The following is a 19,836-nucleotide window of genomic DNA, read 5'->3' on the forward strand; positions in this document are numbered from 1 at the left end:
GTCCCATCCCACAGATTAGCAACAATGACATGCTCTGCTCCTCCATGGACACGTGCCTTTGGGTGAGCTCTACCTTCAGCAAGATCAGGATCTGGGCCCAGATGTCTATGATTTTGCTAAACATGCAACTCACAAAGCCACCTCTCCAGCCCACAGCTATCTCCCTCTAGGTAACTCTTTTGCTGTCCACCAGTCTCCTTCTGGATATCTCTATTTGGACTTAGACTGCAGTTGACAGAGGTGTTGCACTCCAGAGAACCCACATGCAAGGGGCTGTCAGCCTGAAATCTTTCTCTGCATTTGGATGAGGAACACAGTAAGTCATAAATTGCAGGGTATATACAAGAAGGCTTTTGTCAATTCATTGTCAATTCAGGCTTTTGTCAATTCATCACCTGCTCCGTTAGGTACTTGCTGGCTTGAGCATCGCATGGAGTTATGTGCAAGTTCACCACACTACAGAGCATGGTTAAAAAAGCCCACAATTTAACACCCAGCTTAGAGAAAGAAGAGGAAGAGGGGTTCTATTAAAAGGGATCCCATTGAAACTGGACAGGTAAAATGCAATCCCTCTCCCTTGCCAGTTACACTAACAGTGCTGAGTCTCATCATTCTCTGGTGTTAAAAGACTAAACAATGGTAAATAGCCTCCCTATAGAAGACCATAGCAGAAACGCCCTGAATCTTTACACTGATACATCAGTCCTGGTTTATCTTAGCTTTGAAGAATGTGGTTAGTGACTCACCCTGCCGGATAAGCAACGAGGCCAGTTCTGGGGTCGCAGGCTAATCCTCTGCCTCCTGACACAGTTATCCCCAACACCTTCTCCAAAGTCACCTAGTGCATGTGAAAAACAAAACAAGAAGTAATATGAAATAAGAGTGCAGTTCAAATGGACCCATACACAGATGCTGATCGTCTGGTTCACGCTGGCACTGAGAAGAATCACCTTAAAATGTGATTCCCAAATCACAAAACCTTAAAATTCACTGACAAGCACCCAGGTACAGAAGCAACCCTACTCAGTTTTCAACATAAGCACAGTAAAATACTGCTGGGGTACAGAGGAGTTATCAATCCACTGATTACTTTGTCTATGCCAGAGCATTGCAAAGCATTGCAAAGACAGAGGATTGCAAGCAGCAGACAGTATTGGTGAGAAGCTGGAATGCACATTCACCGCCCAGCGATTCCCATCTTCCCAGCAAGAGCAGCAAACCAGTTTCTTCAGAGCTCTTTCCCAAAAATTGTTTCCAGGTTGACCCATTCTCTTTATTTCCTCCATCCAGTGGCAGGTGGTTCAGCCTGGTCCCAGCCTTGTATTTCTAGGAACTGAATACTCAATTTTGTCCCACATTGCTTGAATTGGAAATCACATCCAGTGGACCAGGGCATCCCTCCCCAGGAATCTCAAGAGACAGAACAGCTTACATGACCGGGTTCACAAGCCCGCATACCAATGACCCATGCAAGAGACCATAACCCAAAATGCTTGCTTTGTCCCCTGAGCAAATCTCCCTCAACTATTTTTAGGAAAATAAAAGAAATGCAGCTGGGAAGAGCTACTTGGAAGGTACAAAGATTCATAGCCATGCCTCTGTGGCAAGAAGCCGGGAAAAGCAAAAACAAAAGGGGAAAGGAGGGGGACAGACAGACATGACACAATACTTTGGGGAGCACTCCTTGGCAGAGAAAGCATCAGAATTTCGCAATTACCCCAAAGCAAAAGGTTGCAGTGGGATTACACTGCACAAAATTTGGTCTGGGGCGTGAAAGTACTCAACCTCTGAGCACAAACCAGTTCTCAGCCCTGGGGTTGTTTTGACCGACACAAAATTATTCTCTTTCCTTTACATTTGCACAGCTTGATTTTATATATTATATATTTGATGCGTACATTCCTCCTCAGCTATGCTGTCCCTGCCAAACTCATGGATTTTAATGGGTCACGGTCTTCTGTTTTTAATTATCATCATCTAAGTTGTATCTGGTTAACGCCTTAAGGGCATGGACGTGGCATAAGAAGTTACTATTGTAATAATTACTACTATCTTTAATAGCTGCCCTGAAAACGAACATCTTGTATTTATACCAACATGGTGCACAAAAGGCAGGGGCAGGACAGGTTCCCCACGCCACCCTGACCACACAGCTTACCAGACCTGAGGAGTTCAGCTATACGGTGAAGAAACAAGGTGTCACTGAGCTCATGGCCCAGGTTACTAGAGACAGTGACAGAAGTAACCCCACACAGAGAACCACCTTGCTTCAACAGGTAAAGCAGGGCTGAGGTGCCACCACTTAAAGTGAGCCATCCATGCTTTAACTAGTTCAAATTTGGCCTGCCTTCAAACCAGTGACATGGAATGTGGAAGATTTCATATCCCAGTCACTGGAACAACTTTGTCTTTTTTTCCCTTTTAGTAATAATATACCCCAGATACTTTGAGACAGTATGAGAGGACACCAAATTGTCCCCTTCCCTAGCAAAATTAGTATCTCTGGCAACATGGCTTTTACAAAAATCCACTGGATTTTTGTTTAGTATAAGAACGTACAATTAAAAATCCATTTACGAATCCACCGGTAACGAAAGGAAATAGTTTTGTTCCAACATTAAGCTGGAACAAAAATGTTGGGGGGGCGGGGAGGAGGAGTGAGGGAGGCTAGGAGGATATCCACGCTTCCAGGTTCAATGACAATACTTCAGAACACATTTATTTTTAAAGCAGCCTCACAAATGCACAGAAAGAAGAACTCAATGCTTCTACTGCTGACATTCTAGCTCGTATCAGCAGTTCCCAACCCATCAAACTAAGAGAGGTTTAAATTCCTATAGAAACTGCATTCTTGACAGTGAAGGAGGAAGTGGAAGAGACATGTGCCATTCAAGTGCTCCAATCTAGATAAGGCACCAATTACTTGATGTTGTCAGCAAACATCAATTTAGCAATGCTGTGCTTACGCTGCTCAGCACAGGCTTTAGCTCAGGCTGGCTGTAATTGCAACTACCCTAAAAGGCACTACTTGACCTTGGCTATGCAGCTATTCAGCAGCAATTCAGCAACCTACTTTCACCAATAGGTAAATTTTTGCTCTGCAAGGATGTATATCAAGCCTCTCAGTGTGCAGTCTTACGCCAGAGCTGAGCCGATCTCACAGCTGCCTGCTCTGGAGGAGACAGTTCCTTCCTCATCCCACTCAGCCCAGTGATACCCCCCCACCATTTTCCTCACACCAGCACTGGCATGGCAATTGCCTGACCAGCAGGGAAAACCAGCAGAAAAACATGTTGTAGTTTTTCTTCTCTGTTTGCCAGTCTGGTGAAGCCACAGGATGCTCAAAGCCAGGGAAAAGAAAACTGTCCCCTTTCACTGGCAACTAGATCAATCCAGCTGCACCTCCAAAACCCACCCTGTACTCAGTGTGGAAAAATCCCCCCCTTCCTAGTCTCTAAGAGGGAAATAAGCCGAACAAGAGCACTGACTTACCTTGGCACCCTCACCCCACCAACAGCAAAATGTCACGCTTGCTCCAGCTTCCTCTCTCACTCTAGTGCCTGTGGAGGCCCCATGCTGCTCTGCCGGTAGACTATTTGTGCAATGCCAGGAGGTGGAAAGTCTACCTTTCTCCTATGGTCTGCACACAGCTTGACACAAAAGGAGTAGCTTAGTCTTTGGCTCCAATTTTTCTGCTACTGCTGAGCATCTTCTGGCCTCCAACAGATCACTCGTTCCATTAGAAAAAGACAACAACTATCAAGGCCATACCACTGGTATTGATAGACCTAGTGCCATAGAAACAGATACCTGTGTCCAGAGACTCATAACCAACTTTCTGAAAAAGACTCCCCCTCTTTTGCTCCTAGTCTCAGATTTAAAACCTTCCTAATGTAAAGAATCTGAAGGGCAACCCCATGAGCCTACCCAATGGATGCTCTTACAACACCTCCACATGATAATCCTTGAGTATTAAAAACAACTTGCTTCAAAAAGGTGTACGCACAAATTTTGACACTTGCAAGCTCCACTCCCACCACCCTGCCCACAATACACCACAGCTTTATCCCCATGACCAACCTCCAAACTAGGTGACATTAGGGCAAGAGATAGTCAGTCACTTGTCACAAAACTTGACAGAAGAATGAAAAACATTTCAGAGAAAAAACAATAGGCAACAACGCAATATAAACTGGATTCCTCTCAACTTGCCAGCTAAAACAAAGTAATTATAAATATATTTAATTAGGGCAGAAGTACACCAACTTTAACTTCCTAATCTGGAATTAAGATTTGTCAGCAAAGGGCAAATTTGTTGATGCAGGTCTGCCATCACCCCATTTCTGAAGTTACGACTTACAGCAAGGTAGGAACCCACTTCCTTACGTGGCAAGTGCAGTCTCCCAGTCCTACACAGCCATAACCACTGCCCTGTCTCCCAGGTGGTGCTTCAGCACATCTGAATCAGAAACAAATTCCCTGACACACCTTTCCAAGTCTGATCTGAGCTAACCACTGGACCTGGAGAGTCCCCCTCCAGATCTGAGGCACCATGTTTGTTACCAGTGGCTCCCACGTTGGTCCAGTTTGCTTCCCACAGTCGTCAGACATGTCACTGCTTGCTCAGGCCTTCACATGCAATCAATGGGCCACCTCACCACCCTCATCCAAGCCTGGGAACAACTGCAAGATTAAACCTGTCATTTTGTGCGCCTAAATTAGAGGCGCAGAGAGGAGACCGGCTATGCACATTTGTTACTTCATCTTGAGGCTTCTATTAATAGTATTTGGCACTTTCAGTCAAGGTTCTCTACGTGATTTGCGAGTGTTATCGAATCGATCCACACGCAACGTGCTTCTGCAGCTCCCTTTGCGTTGCCACTATGCTAACTGTAACCACCCCATCTCCATTCTTTTAAGGTCAACTTTTTTTCAAATTTGGAGGCTCAATACACACTCTTAGGCACCAAAAACAGATTCAGCTGTGCAGCTAACACCTGTCTTGCAAAACCTGATATTCACCTGTTTTACAGGCTTAAATCTAAATTTGGCTGCTCAGAGTTGCACAGACGTGTAAAGAAATTTTAGTGCCTAAGCAGATCACTTACCCTGCTCCTTCCACATCAGATCCCAAGACCATCAGACAGTTCCCACATCTGGTAGGACAAGACCAGCAGAGTCCTGAATTGCAGGACTTGAAGTACTGACAGGTAATCATGGCAGCCAGGCCTTCCCAGGGAGAGGGGCCTTGCTGCAGCCCAGTCCCGCCTGGAAGTCAATGGGCACATCTGAGAGCAGCCCTTGCTCCTCTCGGGCACGGTTCCACGCAGCACGAGGGGAAAGCCCACGCTTGCACGACAAAGCCATGCCACCTCTGCCTTACTACTGAGGTGCAGATAATCCTTTCGGGAAGGCTGGTCTAAACAGCCCCTGCCAGCCTTGTTTGTATTTTCAGGAAACGAGATGCACGACTAGCTGCTCCCAGCTCTCAGAGAGGGAGTTTCGTACTTGCGTGAGCTCTTTCTGTTGTTTTGAGGAAGATACCACGAGCAATTGTTTCCACATGCTAAAAGGACAACACAGAGATCCTTGAAGGATCAGCCCAACTTCAACCCCCTGCAAACACTTTCCTCCTTCCCATCGTTTGCATCCCTTTGGGACCATCCACACTACAAAGCCACACACGAGGTACAGGAGGCACTGTGGCCTGCACATCTAGGTAACATGCTGCTAGAAAGCAGTAGTAAACACACCCAGCACAGGAATAACTTCCACCAAAATGGGTGCCAAAGGGGACAACCTAGTCCCAGTGACAGTCCTGCCTGACCTGAGCTCACAGGTGCTCTCCCTACAGCTGTGCTGTTTTACTACTGAGCCACCGCTGCTGGGTAGGAGCTCCTATGTCTGTGCCTGCTTGGTAAGAGCAGGAGACTTCTGCAGTCTGGCTTCATCTTAAAGAACGAGAGGAGAAGAAAATTTCAGGAGAAAGCCATTTTTAATACCAGGCATCCCTCTAAGAGTTGCAACTGTAAGGCTGAATGATGCTGCTACTCACCTCACCATCCTCCCCAGGCCAGCAAAAGACTAAGTAGGTGTTCAGTAGTATTTCAGCCCCTCTTCCCCATACTCATATACTTAAGAAATTAAAGTTTTCTGACTTGATCACCTCACTTCCTGCCTTCTAATACTATCCACGTTCTCTTCTGGGCCCAAATGCTCATCATTCTCTAAAAACACAATTTATTTAAGCATGGAAATAAAGCAGCAAACCATTTGAGAGGACACATGCAACTCTCCAGTGCTCAAAAGGACCACTGAGGGGAGAAAACTGGTGTTACTGTAGAGGGCTGCCCATCTGTCCCAGTACCTACAGCATTAGGCAGGAGACTACAGCCTGGGAAAACCATGTCCAGCAAGCAGATGTATCTGTTCCAGACTTCATGAGGTTGGCCATCTTGGATCAGACACTGCTATCTAGCCCTCAGTCCTGTTTCCCTTTGCAGCCATAAGTGAAGGAGAAAAGTCAGGAAAAACAGTATCATAAACAAATACATGGGTAAAGTTTAAGAGTAGGGAAAGCAAATTTGATTCTCTCAGCTCCTGTCAATCTCCCAGTCTCAAAACAGATATTCGCAGTTTTTAATCTATTTCAGTAGAGTTCTCTACCAGGAACTTACCCACTATGTCTATAAAAGCTTAGCATTCACAACATCTTTTAGCAAGAAACTCCACCGGTCTGATATATGTTGCAAGAAGGACCATCTTTCATTGCTTGTTTTAAACCTCACTTCTATTAGTTTCATTTGATGTGCCCTAGTTCTCGTACAGGAAGAGAGAGTGAATAGTCAATCCCCACTTACCATCTTTAGGTGGCTCATGATTTTGTAAGGAGCTATGCTATCACCCCAAATAATCTGTGTTCCAAGTACAAGAGTCTTCACTTACTCAGTTTATGGCTCTCCTGAAACTCATTTCATATCTTTGATCAGTTCTGATGCTCTTCTGTGAACCACCTTCCAGGTCCACTATATCCTTCCTGAGATGAAAAGGAAACACCAAGACTACATACAGCTTTCAAGGTGTGGTCACAGCAACTGTTTACAGAGCAGAATAATAGAGTCTTCCGTTTTGTTCTCCATTCCTTTTTTCCCATTAATAACCTACACTCGATCTGCCTTTTTGACATCTAAGATCAGTTACAGGCAGCAGCAAGGAGGTCACCCTGCTCAAAGTCATGGATAAGAACTCCTGCTGCTTTGCACTCAGAAACTTATCCCCCATTGTCTCCTCTCTGCTCCCCTATGCAAAGGGAAATCCTATTATTGAATCAACAGTTTGATTTCAACTTCCCCCTTCCTCTCCATGCCTTTGTGAGCACTTATTCATGAACAAGAGCATCCTCAGAGGGAGTTCTTGCAGCAAAATTATTCCACTCTGTAGAAGAATGGCTACTTCAATAAAAGTCCACACGCAGATAAGTTCTATTTTAAAGGCCTTCCCATGGGCCTGTGTCTAACACAGTTAACGTTTGAATCCATTTAATTAACTAGCAGCATAAAGTCAGCATGAAAAGACAACATCCATCAGAGTTCATCTATCATCCACTGCACAATATGCCTGCCCTCATCCCTCTCCTGCCTGCATGTGGTCATATTAATAATGTATGTGCAAAGGCACACGCTCCTAAGAAAGCCGTGGACACAGAAATCCCAGAGATACATAACCCATGAGGGTTACTTTGGAAAGCCTTCCCTAGCATATCAAGTAATCAGTTACCATCCTGTCTGAGGAGTGGCTACATAATCATCTGTTCTTTTGCCTTAAAAATAGTGCTTCTATGGCTCGACTTGAGACCCCAATACTCTTCAGTGCCAGCAATACACTGACACAGGGAGCTCCAACATCAGTTGGAGTTTCATAACAGCACTGTGGTTTTCACGTCTGTCTCCCTATATTCTGCTCCCAGAGTTTTCTGCACTGCTGCCCACTCCAACTCTTTCTGTGCTGCAACACAGCAAAGTCCTATCAATGCACTCTGGCATCCAATACGTGAAAACGCATCGTAGCTGTACAGTGTCAGCATCAGCATTTAAGAAATAGCTGTCTGCTTCTTACATAAGTGAAATCTGATAGAGACCACCAAATTTCACAGCTGGCCCTGTTTGTACATCTCTCCTGCTGCCCCTGAGCCTCACTGCAAAAAAAGCACGTTTAACCTCCAGGGACCAGCACACGAGTTGTAGGCTCTAATCCACCGTCTGAACATGCTGTCTGATCTCCTGTTACTGCTGCAGAAAAACAAAGGCTTGAAGTTTTACATTTAGCTCTGCTGTGCTTCGTTTGGCACATTAAACACAGAACACTAATTACAGTATACTATTCTACTTAAGGGGCTTTCAAAGCCTTCATTTCAGGGCTTTATAACAAAGCTATGAAATACTCATTTTGCACTTGAGCTTGACATGCAAAGGTCTGGCTTTCGCCCAGGTTCCTCTGCCTGTTTGTTTTTTCAGGAGTTGGGGTTTTTGTTGTTCGTCTGGCAGGGGGAGGGCTGAAGACGGGTGGATGGAATTAACTGCAGGGGATGTTTGACTTAGAAGAGCACACAAACAACAAAACCACTCAGCTCCACAGTTGGTTTCCGTCCCTCACCTACCCAATGCCTCCCCTTGTTTTTGTATGTGCACAAAGAATATGCACTTGTTAAAATTTTTTTTAATAATTTTTTCTTAAAAAGGCTTTTCTATCCTCTCCCTCCTCTCCCGCCTGAGCCTTCTGTACCTCAGCATCCAGTGCTAGCAAAGAGTACTGTCTTGACAAACCTGGAGACTGGAAATATTCCACCTGCAAAAGCAACAGTAGTAAGCCAAGCTCCAACACATGATCAATTCAGAATCTCTGCCTTGACAGAGCAGTCTCCATGTCTCTCACAGTATCTCACAAGCCTTATTCACTGCCATCATTGCAGACTCATACCAATTGCCTAACTGACCCTCTAGGAACTACTCCAAGACCATCAAACTGGTTTGTTTCATGCAATCCACCACCCAGACTTGTTGCAACATTTCAAGGTGTTTCCAGCCAATGCTCAATTTGAAGCAGCATTCGTGGGCTGAAAGGCTTCAGAGCTATGTCTGACCACTGAACAAGGCCTCACATTTTAACCAATTTAAAACAAAAAAACCCCAAACACCTGACCGGAACATCATCATCTGCAACAAGCAGTTGCCAATTCTAGGCAATTTGATTTCAAGATAACCACTTTAAGAATATCAGGGAACAATCTCCCACAAGACAAATTATGAATGACGCACCTTGGCATAAGAGTGGCAAGGGTAGAAACCGACTTGCCCAAAGGTTTTGAATCACTGAGTTATGGGAAGCATTACGTTTGTAAACCTGCAAAAAGGCAGAGGTGGGATTGGGGGGGGGGGGGGGGGGGTGTTCTGATGGAAATGCTGAGCCTCAGCTCTAATGGCTCTGCCAGGTGTCACTACAATGGTTGCACAGGGGTGTGCACACATCTATTAAAAATTATCCAGGCAGTTGAGAGAACAAGGAACAAAACAGGGACGGAGGTGGAAGAAAGGGAACATGAGCAACCCAGGGTGCCTGCAGGCTGTCTTTCCACACGCGCCTGCACACAGCATGCGTGCGTTTGTCCATCTCTCCACACAGCCTCTCTTGCCTGCTCTCCCCTCCTGGCCTCCCCACCACGCTAGCTGCTTTCAGTCCGATTCCAGCTGTCAGGACTGCATTCCTGACCCATCAGCCCCAGCTGTCAAGGGCTACGTGCTGAATCTGCACGCTGCTGCCTTCTTCATGCACCTGGAGTAAGGCAGTCCCAGGGAGGCCATAAATATCATTGCATAGCCCCAGGGAAGTGGGTGGGAGGCTATTAAAAGCACCTCTACCAGGAACCATAGTGAGGGAACTCAGAACTGACAGCAGCACACATCTGCAAGTGTCCCTGTGGCCTGCAAAAGAGGATATATAGAGGGTTAATTTCCTACCAGCTTCTGCAGCATGACCTAGCCATCATTAAATAATTACCTTCTGTTTCTTCACTTAACACCAATTTTCTCTTCCCCACCCCCACACCAAGGTCCAGTTTCTTCTAAAATACTGCAGGGGTGAGGAGAGGCACATGTAACCTTATCAACCCTTGCTAGACACATGGCAAGCAGCAACTTCTCCTCCTTCTCCCATTCAGTCATCATTCTCACTGTAAAAGCAGCCCCAACTCAGATTTTCATGAGATTTCACAAAACTTTCAGAATATCTGAGCTTCAGAGATACAAATGTGGTGAAGGGACAAGGGGTGGAGTGCATGTAAATTGTCCACCTTTGTCAGTGTTGTGATAATGCTATTTTGACTTTGGTGCGGGGAATTCTTTTTGTTGATGTAAGCGATGTTTGTGAAGATTGTGCGGTGAATGTATGTTTTTAAAAAAGAAAAAGTGACATCAAACAGGCTACAGGTTAGCTGGCACATAAAGAGTCAATCCTGATTTATTCCAGACTAAGCATCTGCACATGGAGTCAATCTGACCAGCTCCACAGGCAGGCTAGCCCTACAGGACACAGCAGAGAGACACATCCTGTGTGGGCAGGCATCAAAGAAGCCGTTCCTTGAGCTCTCGGTACCTGGAATTGTGCAGGATCACTTTTTTACAAGGAACAGATTTTTCCAATTTGCAGATGTGCATCACTTTTTCACAAGGAAGGAGAGCAGGCAAGAAAGCAGACTTTATGTTGGGGGTGCTTTTGCCCTCCCACATAGGCAATTTGTCCAATGATTTTTTTTCTTCGTAGTAGAAAAAGAAACCAATTCACCTTCCCCTGCATGGAAAACTATCTGTAAGAGGATTAGGTACAAGTGAGGACTTACAATGCTCCCCTATCAATCTGTCCCAACAGTGGAGATCAAAGGAAGCAACTTTTGACTTTCTGGCAGTGTTATATATTGGTCTCCTCCAAATCCATGCACAGGGACTGAATATAGGCAAAGAAAGTGCTTCAGTGAGTAGAAGTAAAAAAAAAAAAAAAAAAAAAAGTAAATACAGCTCCCTTGGGCAGCGTTTCAGTTACTCATATAAGGGTTTGAAATCAAGCAGGAACAAACGGTTCTCTTGGCGTTAAGGGTCACTGTTTATCATCATTAATCATCACTTCCTAGATAGGAAAGGCTCCTTCCCCTCTGTTTCGCCCAGGCTTTAGCACTCATGAGAAGCAAGTGACAAGAAAAAGGAAAAGAGCCAAACGGGGACGTGGGCATGGGCTGGCAAGGCTGCTCCCTCTGTGACTCTGTCAAAGTCCCTCCCCACAGCCCTGGCCCCACGCTGGGCCTGCTCCTAAATACAAATAGCTGATGGTTAAAAGTCCACAGCTTCGCGTCAGAGATGGGCATCCACTCCAAGGAAACCGTGGCAGCTCTGCATAACTCCTGACTCTGGAGAAGTCAAACACACGGGCCATAACACAGCATTTCTAATACTGATACCGCCGTGGTGAGGAGCTCCATCCTAAATCATCTCCTGCTGAACTCTATAAACAACGCGGACATTCAAACTAAACTTGGACACAGGCAAGACAGACTGCAAGAGAGGGCGCAGAAAGCCTTCCCCACAGCTAACCCTGCCAAGGGGAACCAGAGAAGGAAAGCCACATCTCTGCTTCAAGAAAAGCACCATGTTACAATTCCCTTCCCCTTCATTTCTTCTCACTGGGGCTTACTTTTGGTATAAACGGATCAGTGCACTGTTTGACAAGGCTTGGAGGGGGAACTTGGTGGTCGATCTTGAGTCCAAGAGTAGAAACATACAAGCTAGAGCAGTGCAGGATGAAGAAAAGCCTTTTGATCAGCCTGCCTGAGGTGACACTCATAATTCATTTGTGATTTCTTTATTCACGCATAACACCCCATGCCAAATCAATCTATTTTTATCCTTCACCACCACCACATTTGCACAGCAGTTCCATCCTAAAAGTCATCGACTCCCACTTCTAAATTGTGTCTCTAGATCCTGTCCCTACCCACCCAGTCCTCACTGCCACGAAGGCAACCACACAGGTTTTTTGGAGAAGGGGACAGCTGTGAGTAGTGTATTTAAGTCCCCAGGAAAGATTTAAAGAGACTCGCTGTATGTAAAAGCCTTGCTTTTTTATGCCCAGATTCTTTACACAGAGCAGGTATCTGTCCCTGCCACAGGAGTTCAGAAAGCTCACCTCTCCCGGTGCCTGAAGGCTCCTGCCTGTAACAGCTGAACCACTCCAGGACTAGAACCTTGTCCTCCCACGCACGCATCTCCCTAGGACTGCAGTGATGCTATGTGGGAAAGTACATACTTGCATCCTTAGGGGATTAGAAAATGGTTTTGTTGTAAGCTGATTTAAATTATATTTAAAAAAACACTTATCAGCAATTTAAAAGATGCTAAGATTGGAATAAATACACCAGGAAGGACCGAGTGAGTACACAGCATTTATCACACAGACAACATCCCTACGGAAGGAGGCAGGTGGTAACAAGATTAGTATTCAATCTTTCCCTAAACATTGTCTGGACTATTTAGTATTTGTTTCACAGTACTTGCAAGAAGTCGCAACAAACATGAAGGCCTCCTCTGCTTACAGCAGGTAGCAACATGTACTCTCACACAGCTTGCAATCTATAACCAGATACAAGAGGACTAGGTGGCAAAAAAACAGAAACACTGAAGTAAAATGTCTTGATTGTGGTCGTGCAACAAATCAGCAGCAGAGCTAGGAATAACCTCACCTCCCTCCCGAATTCTAGCAGCTATCTACTGCATGGACCATGCTGCACCATTGCTGTATCTCACTCCTGCTTGAGGCTAGGGACAATATTTTTAAAGAATGCTTAAAAACGAATCAAAGGAAAGCATGAAAGATTTCTTTTTTCCCCAAACCAATCAGGATATACAGAAGGAGCCACCCAAGCTTCCTGCCCACCCCCAGCCACCGCTCACTGCCTAGCTCTTGGCAATCCCTTCCTGCACTCCTCCCTGCCCTCTGCCCTGAGGAATAAGCTTCTTACAGAAGAGTCTTTATCATCATCTGCCCTTCGTGCATCCTAGAATTAAGCAGCTCTTCGCATCTGTCAGTCAACATGCATATTGAGCACCCAAGAGATTTCTCCTGTCAGCCAGAAAGGAGACCATGTCCTCCAGAAGCGATACACAGGAACGTGGGCCAAAGATTGAGTAAACAAACTTAAGAGAACAGCACAAGCGCTGATTTCCATTGTCTCCTCAACAACCCTGCTGCCACCTCCTCCTGTTCCAGCACAGCGGGAAAGTCCTGCACCAGTAATGCAGTGTCCCCACCACTGCACTTGCTGCTCAGCCACCAGCACGGACAACTCCAGCAAACCCACCTATGCTCACTCAGGTACACACCACTGGGCCATCTTTCTGCTTCAAAGATGCAAACTGGTACGAAAGGAGGGGCAATCATCGTTCACAGTCATAGCTATTCCGGTTGCAGAACTTGGTTTAGTCTTTTCCAAACAGTTAAAATTTCTTGCAAGTTTTATAGCCTAGACCCATGTCCTGGTTTTGTCTGGGATAGAGTTAATTTTCTTTCTAGCAGTTGGTATAGTGTTATGTTTTGGATTTAGTATGAGAATAATGTTGATAACACACTGATGTTTTCAGTTGTTCCTAAGTAGTGTTTATACTAAGCCAAGGATTTTTAGCTTCTCATGCCCAGCCAGCAGGAAGGCTGGAGGGGCACAAGAAACTAGAAGGGGACACAGCCAGGACAGCTGACCCAAACTGGCCAAAGGGGTATTCCATACCATGTGACATCATGTCCAGTATATAAACTGGGGGGAGTTCGCCTGGGGGGATCGCTGCTTGGGAACTAACGAGGCAGCAGTCGGCGAGCAGTGAGCAATTGCATAGCGCATCACTTGCTTTGTATATTGCAATTCTAGTAGTAGTAATAGTAGTAGTATTGTAATTTTGTTATCATCATCATTATTATTATTTTCTTCCGTTCTGTCCTATTAAACTGTCTTTATCTCAACCCACAAGTTTTACTTTTTTCCGATTTTCTCCCCCATCCCACTGAGGGGGCGAGGGGGGGAGTGAGAAACTGCATGGCGCTTAGTTGCTGGCTGGGGTTAAACCACGACAACCCAGCACCCCAAAGATCTGGATAACTCCCCCTGCAAGTCAGCAGCAAGAAACACCATCAATCCTCTCTCCCTTACACACATACACAGAGGAAACCACCTCTAGACAATAAACCGCACAGAGACACAAAAAGTTATAAAGATAACTACAAAGCAATCTTAAACAAACTCATTAAATCATTCGTTCAGCCCACTTTCCTTCTTCACATACTTTGCCCTTAAATCACTTCTTCCTGTGATTTTTCCCAAGCACCTTTTCAGTTTCTTTTCCTGAAGGAAACAAATTCTGTAAATGAGAGGTAGAATAGTCCAACATAAGCTGACTTAGTTGAGGAGTTTGTTAAAGATGACTTAACAAAAAGGGAGCAGGCTGCCACCCAAGTGACTTAAAACCCTGAAACAGGGAGTAACACTAGAAAAGCAGGTCTCCTCTAGCCTACGTTTAGTCTCAGGAGCATGGGTAATGTAGAATTACCAAATGTGAGACCTGAGGAAGTAAAACCACACTTAGAGGAAGCAATTTTTATCCACAGGCTTAAAAACCCCTTTGTTTTTGTTACCACCTAGCTCCTGCCGTACTTCAAGAAAGCAAACCATTAGAACGACCACCATTTCTTTACTGCCCTTGTTTAGAAATTCAGAAAACCCTAGATCCAGGCACACAACCAACTCCTGTTCCTTCAACACTTCACAAAGTACTTCTGTTTTTACATTTTAGCTCTTAGCAAAAATTGCTGCTGTAAAAAGCAGAACACAAAAAAAAGAGATTATGGAACTCCAGTCTTCAGCAAAGAGTCAATGCTCCCAATGCATGATTTTCTGGTCAATAGTTTTAGACGCATTCACTTACTCAGAAGCATTTAGCAGAATCTGTCTTGGTAAGAAATAACTTTAAGCGACACATGTAGTTCAGAAATACCTGAACTACTAGTCCTAAGTACATTTCTACAGTGTAAACAAAGGATATAAGAAGCAGACAAACACTTGAAGGGCAAGCAGTAAGACTGAACACTATGCTAACCCTGCTCAAACTGTATTTCATGTCCTCCAGCAAAAAGATAGCTATAAAGCTTCTATGCAGTTTGTGTCCACTCCTTACTGTGGTGCACTGGCAGCTAGGTAGTGGGCAACTGCTGGATACAAGCTTTACTGTCACCCCTGCACAGGAACTGACCCCTGTGTGAAGCCAGGCTGCAATTCCCATCACTGACCAGACAAGAGGTGTTGGATGAAATGGAGCTGATTGCCTATCCGAGTTGTTAAGAATGCAACTGATGATTCAGACTCAAAAAAAAAAAAAAATTGCAGAAAGGAATGATTGTAGGGAATTGTTCATGGAGCACTGAACCCTGAAACTGTTCCCACCTGCCTACAATCTTGCCTCTCTTCTTCTAACTGTATCAGTCTGTTTAAGAAAAGACATTACTTCTACCTGCAAACCTTGCCTCTCATGTCCTTAGAGCATCAGAGGTTGATACCTGCAATAAAGCACTTGGGAGACAGTATTGTGGAAGGATCTGTTTACAAATTAGCCAAAGACAAACAAGGACTTAAGAGTTTAAAGATGGAATTAACACCAGCCACAATCAAAGACTAAAACTGGCTGCTCAGTGCTTACCAGCACTTTCTGCTATTTCTATAGAGGTCACTTCCTACATTTCTTTTGGGTGAGATAAAAATCTGTTAGTGTCAGAAAGGACCACATAAATTGGCACAATCCACTACTGCAGCCAAGCTGACTGAGCAAAGACTTGCACTAAACAAAGAACCAGAAAGGTACTTAGAAATTGCAGAAGTTGTTTTGCTTACAAGCACTGCCTGGGAGAAGTCCTATGCGCACTTCAAAAGATGACGGCAGCATCCCAATGCGCCTGTGAAGCCACACAATGATGTCACTTCAAAATACTGCTCCCTACAATATGTCACAACATGATGACCAAGGCAACTAGAAGCTTCACAAGTACCCAGACTACTTCTCTAATAGCTTGAGCAGGAAACATCTGCCAGGAGTTGAACAAAACTCAGCAACAATTTTGGAGTCACAAGAAACCAAGAGACTGCCACAGACCAAACTCTGTGGCTTTGGGAGACCAGGCTGCTGCAAACTGAACCCTGTAGGATTTCTGACAGATGTTCCACCACAAGAGAAAAGAGCTGAGCACCTGTCAAGCAGGAAGCCAACGTTCCAGACCCAAGTATCTCGCACTTTATGCTCTTCCCTGAAGGCTAGCCGTATGGCATTTTGTTGTTGCTTTCAGCCACCTTCCCCAGCTTTTTCCACTGCAGACGGAGCACCGGGAAGTCTTCTTGAATTAGCTCTAACGAAGGGAAGCCCTGGTGCTACCCCTTTCTCCTATTTATACCAACAACATTACTGCAACAGTTCAAACGTATTTTATATATAGCTCTGTGGCTTATTTCCAAGCAGAAGTAACTCAATGCTGGTGTACATATGTTTAGACCACAGCAATTGGAAAGAATGTCCCATAAACGCTGTTAACTCTGCTGCTCCACTGTGACCAGAATAGGCTCTACCACTGCAGAAGTACAAGCTGTGTTAGGAAAATTTAAAAAAAAAAAAGTCATCCACCCAGAAGCTAAGCAAGCCACTCGCCACCTGCACAGCACTGACAGACTTCCACTATAGCCCCAACAGATTTATAGCTGTAAGTTAACAGCCAGCTCTTGTCACATCAAGATACAGTGTCTGACTGCCAAGAGACCACATAGAGGTGACCAGGGCCACTATAAGGGCAGATACGCAATATATAGAGCATCTGCCAGTACCCTCTTGCATTTTAAAATAATCTTATAAACTTAAGGGCTGGACAAACAGAAGGTAGTCAGATTTACACAGCTCTATTTGCAAACCCTGTTTGTACTGAAAATATCAGTAGTGCTACCATATTTTAATGAGCCTGACTTTAGTCCAATACCCATAAGGTGATGCACTGAAAAGAAACAAGAAGGGCAAGGCGCAGGAGCCAGGGACCAACATCCAAAATGTACTTCCCTCGGCACTGGTTGCAAGGACCTCAATGACATGTAGATGAGAGAGGCGCCTGCCTCTCATACTGATCCCAGTGCTAGGCCTAGGTTTTAACATGAGCCCAGGTGAGCCAAACCCCAGGCAGCAGCCCACAGGGAGACACAGTGTACATTCCCTCTCCTAAAGGAAGGTGCTCCCGCTACCACGTGTAGACCAATACCAGGTGATAACTACCATGCCTTTCACCAGATTGTCCTTCTCATGGGCTGCAAAGACAGCTCTGCCAGTCTTCCCAGAATACATTAAAACAATCTTTCACCACATTTTTCTCTGCAACAGCTAAATACTGGAGGGAGGATTAACGTGTCTTAAAAAAAAAAAATCTTGCCTTTTCTTATGTCTGAATCCAATGTGACTGGACTTTAAAGAGGAGGAAATCATAATCAACACTTCAGAAGTATCTAAAAAGGCTTGGCATCTTCAGTTATGTGATGTGGAAAAGTTAATGACCACCATCTCAGACCTCTGCAGAGACAGGCGTCTCTTGTCCTGGGGTATAAATAACCTGCCTTTATCCTTGCATAAACCTGTTTGTAACTTCAGGGATGAAACTGCCCTTCCTGAACATGTCAGGTCAGCATCTTGCTTGGATCAGAGGAGGCTCTGTCAGGGAGCCTCTAGCTGGGCAGAAAAGGGGAAACCAAGTCCACATTTTGGGGATGATGGAGTCACAAAAGAAAAATGGAATTTCTTTGGTTAACTGTTTATTTGGGGGATGGGAAGCAGGGAAAGAGAAACAGTCTTTGTTCCAGGCCTCACAGGACTGGTTAGCAACACAACCAGGGAATATGGATTAATGGACAATGCACAGCTGAGCTGGTCAAAACAACATGATAAAGACAACTGCATGATATACATATAAGGCATGCACACACATACAGTTATGTGCATGAAATGAATCATCATACATAGACTCTGATCTTGCAATCGGCCACAGAGCACCTATCTTTGCATCCATTGGGTGAAACGGAACTACTCATGCTCATGCTACCTCAACACAAAATTAAGCACATACTTAAGTACCCACAGGAATGGTGCCAGAGTTTGCATTCGGTTTCCTTTTAAACCCTTCAAGGTCATCAAGACTGTAAAAATGTTACACAAAAGAGTTGTGCAAGACTTTGTGTACATTACAGCTGTAACACAATACCAGTGTCACTTTATAAGCAGGGGAAAAGAGTGGGTTGTAAGTTACTGTATTAACAGGCACACTAAGAAAAGTAACATACGCTCAACCAGAACAGAATATGTTCTTCCTATTAAACATACACACAGAAAAATAGAAACATACCATCATCCAACCAGACCCCAGCATTTAAGTATGCTCTACAACGCAAAATCCTGCTTGTCAGCTGTTACAGTACTTACAGGATCTGAGAAAAGCATCCAAAATAAATCACACTAGACTAGGAGGGCAGGACGCGGGACAGAACCCAGGCAGCAAACCTGGAAGTAAATCCCTCTTCCAGAGAGATGCCCACAACACATAGGCAGCATTTCCTCTGCTGCCCAGAGACAAGACCCCCTCCTCAGCAAGGGAAATCACCCACTTTGACATTTTATAATGGATTTTGCTTCTAGGCTCTTCCTTCTGCCCTAACTGCTTCCGCAGCATACATAGATCACTGATGATTTACAGTTCTGCCATCTCCTCAGCATGAGAGCTCCCCAACTCAACTAATCCCAAATGCTACACAAACATGCTTCAGGCCCACAACTCCATTCCCCACAGCCCAGGGGAGGAATACCAGCTCCTCTCTGCCTGCAGAGTTACAGTATTCTTTACACAGCCTCCTCCCCTCCTCAGCCAGGGCTGCTGGCTAAGGCGGGACGGGTTGCTCCTCCCAGTACAACAGGCCTTAAGTGCCAGAAAAAACTACCAGTAGAAAGAAAGAGTTTCTGCTGCGTGCCAACAAACCTTTAGGCAGTAGGTGATGAGTGTTCCCAATTGTTTTAAATCTCTGGAAAGCACTGACAGCAAAACTAAATGCCTTATCGCAGCAAGCACTCTCTTCTTCCCACTGGAACACCGCAAGACTCTCCACAGTAAGCAGTATTTCTCCATTCCTGGTGACCTCAGAGCTACCCCAGTGCCAGGTAAAATCCCTGTAAAATGCTTTTGTTTCACAAAAGAAAGAGGCAGATTTTCCTGAACTAACAAGACAATTCAGTTCCCTCAGCAGAGATGCAGAGCTGGGTGCTGCCCGGTGCATCTCATGCAACCATATCCTCTACCACAGAGGACAGTGTTATTACCCAGGGCAACCCGGTGCTCTCTTCCAGCCTGGAACCCTGGTCACCAGAGCTCCACCACAAAGGACTAGACGCTGTCTGGAGACAACGCTGACTCTCAGCATATCACAGAGGGTTTGTCTAGACTGGAAGCTTGGTTTGTCTGTTCTTCTCCAAAGCCTGTGTTTAAATTAACCGGCACGGGCTTACCCAAGGGTACAGTCCCTGGGAAGAGCGCCGGGAGAGCGGTGCCCAGAGCACCCCTTCCAAACCGGGCACCCGCCCGCGGCCGGCGGGTAAATACAGCGCCGCGCACATGGCGCGCCGCGGCCGCCCGGGGGCGGGGCCAGGGCGCCCCCCCCCCCCGAGCGCCCCGCCTCCATTGGCCGGGCGG

General features: G+C 45.4%; 1 protein-coding gene across 2 annotated transcripts in view; it reads right to left on the reverse strand.

The window, feature by feature from the left end:
- Positions 1 to 19,836, reverse strand: part of MAPKBP1 (mitogen-activated protein kinase binding protein 1) — a 102,111-nt gene that overhangs the window by 71,468 nt on the left and 10,807 nt on the right. For both annotated transcript variants that reach the window (XM_010580058.1, XM_010580057.1), the window contains exon 2: positions 747 to 838. In XM_010580058.1, the coding sequence (XP_010578360.1) occupies positions 747 to 838 (92 nt within the window). The remainder of the gene's footprint in view (positions 1 to 746; positions 839 to 19,836) is intronic.

This window comes from Haliaeetus leucocephalus, unplaced genomic scaffold (assembly GCF_000737465.1).
Source record: "Haliaeetus leucocephalus isolate CR32 unplaced genomic scaffold, Haliaeetus_leucocephalus-4.0 Scaffold696, whole genome shotgun sequence".
NCBI lineage: Eukaryota > Metazoa > Chordata > Aves > Accipitriformes > Accipitridae > Haliaeetus > Haliaeetus leucocephalus.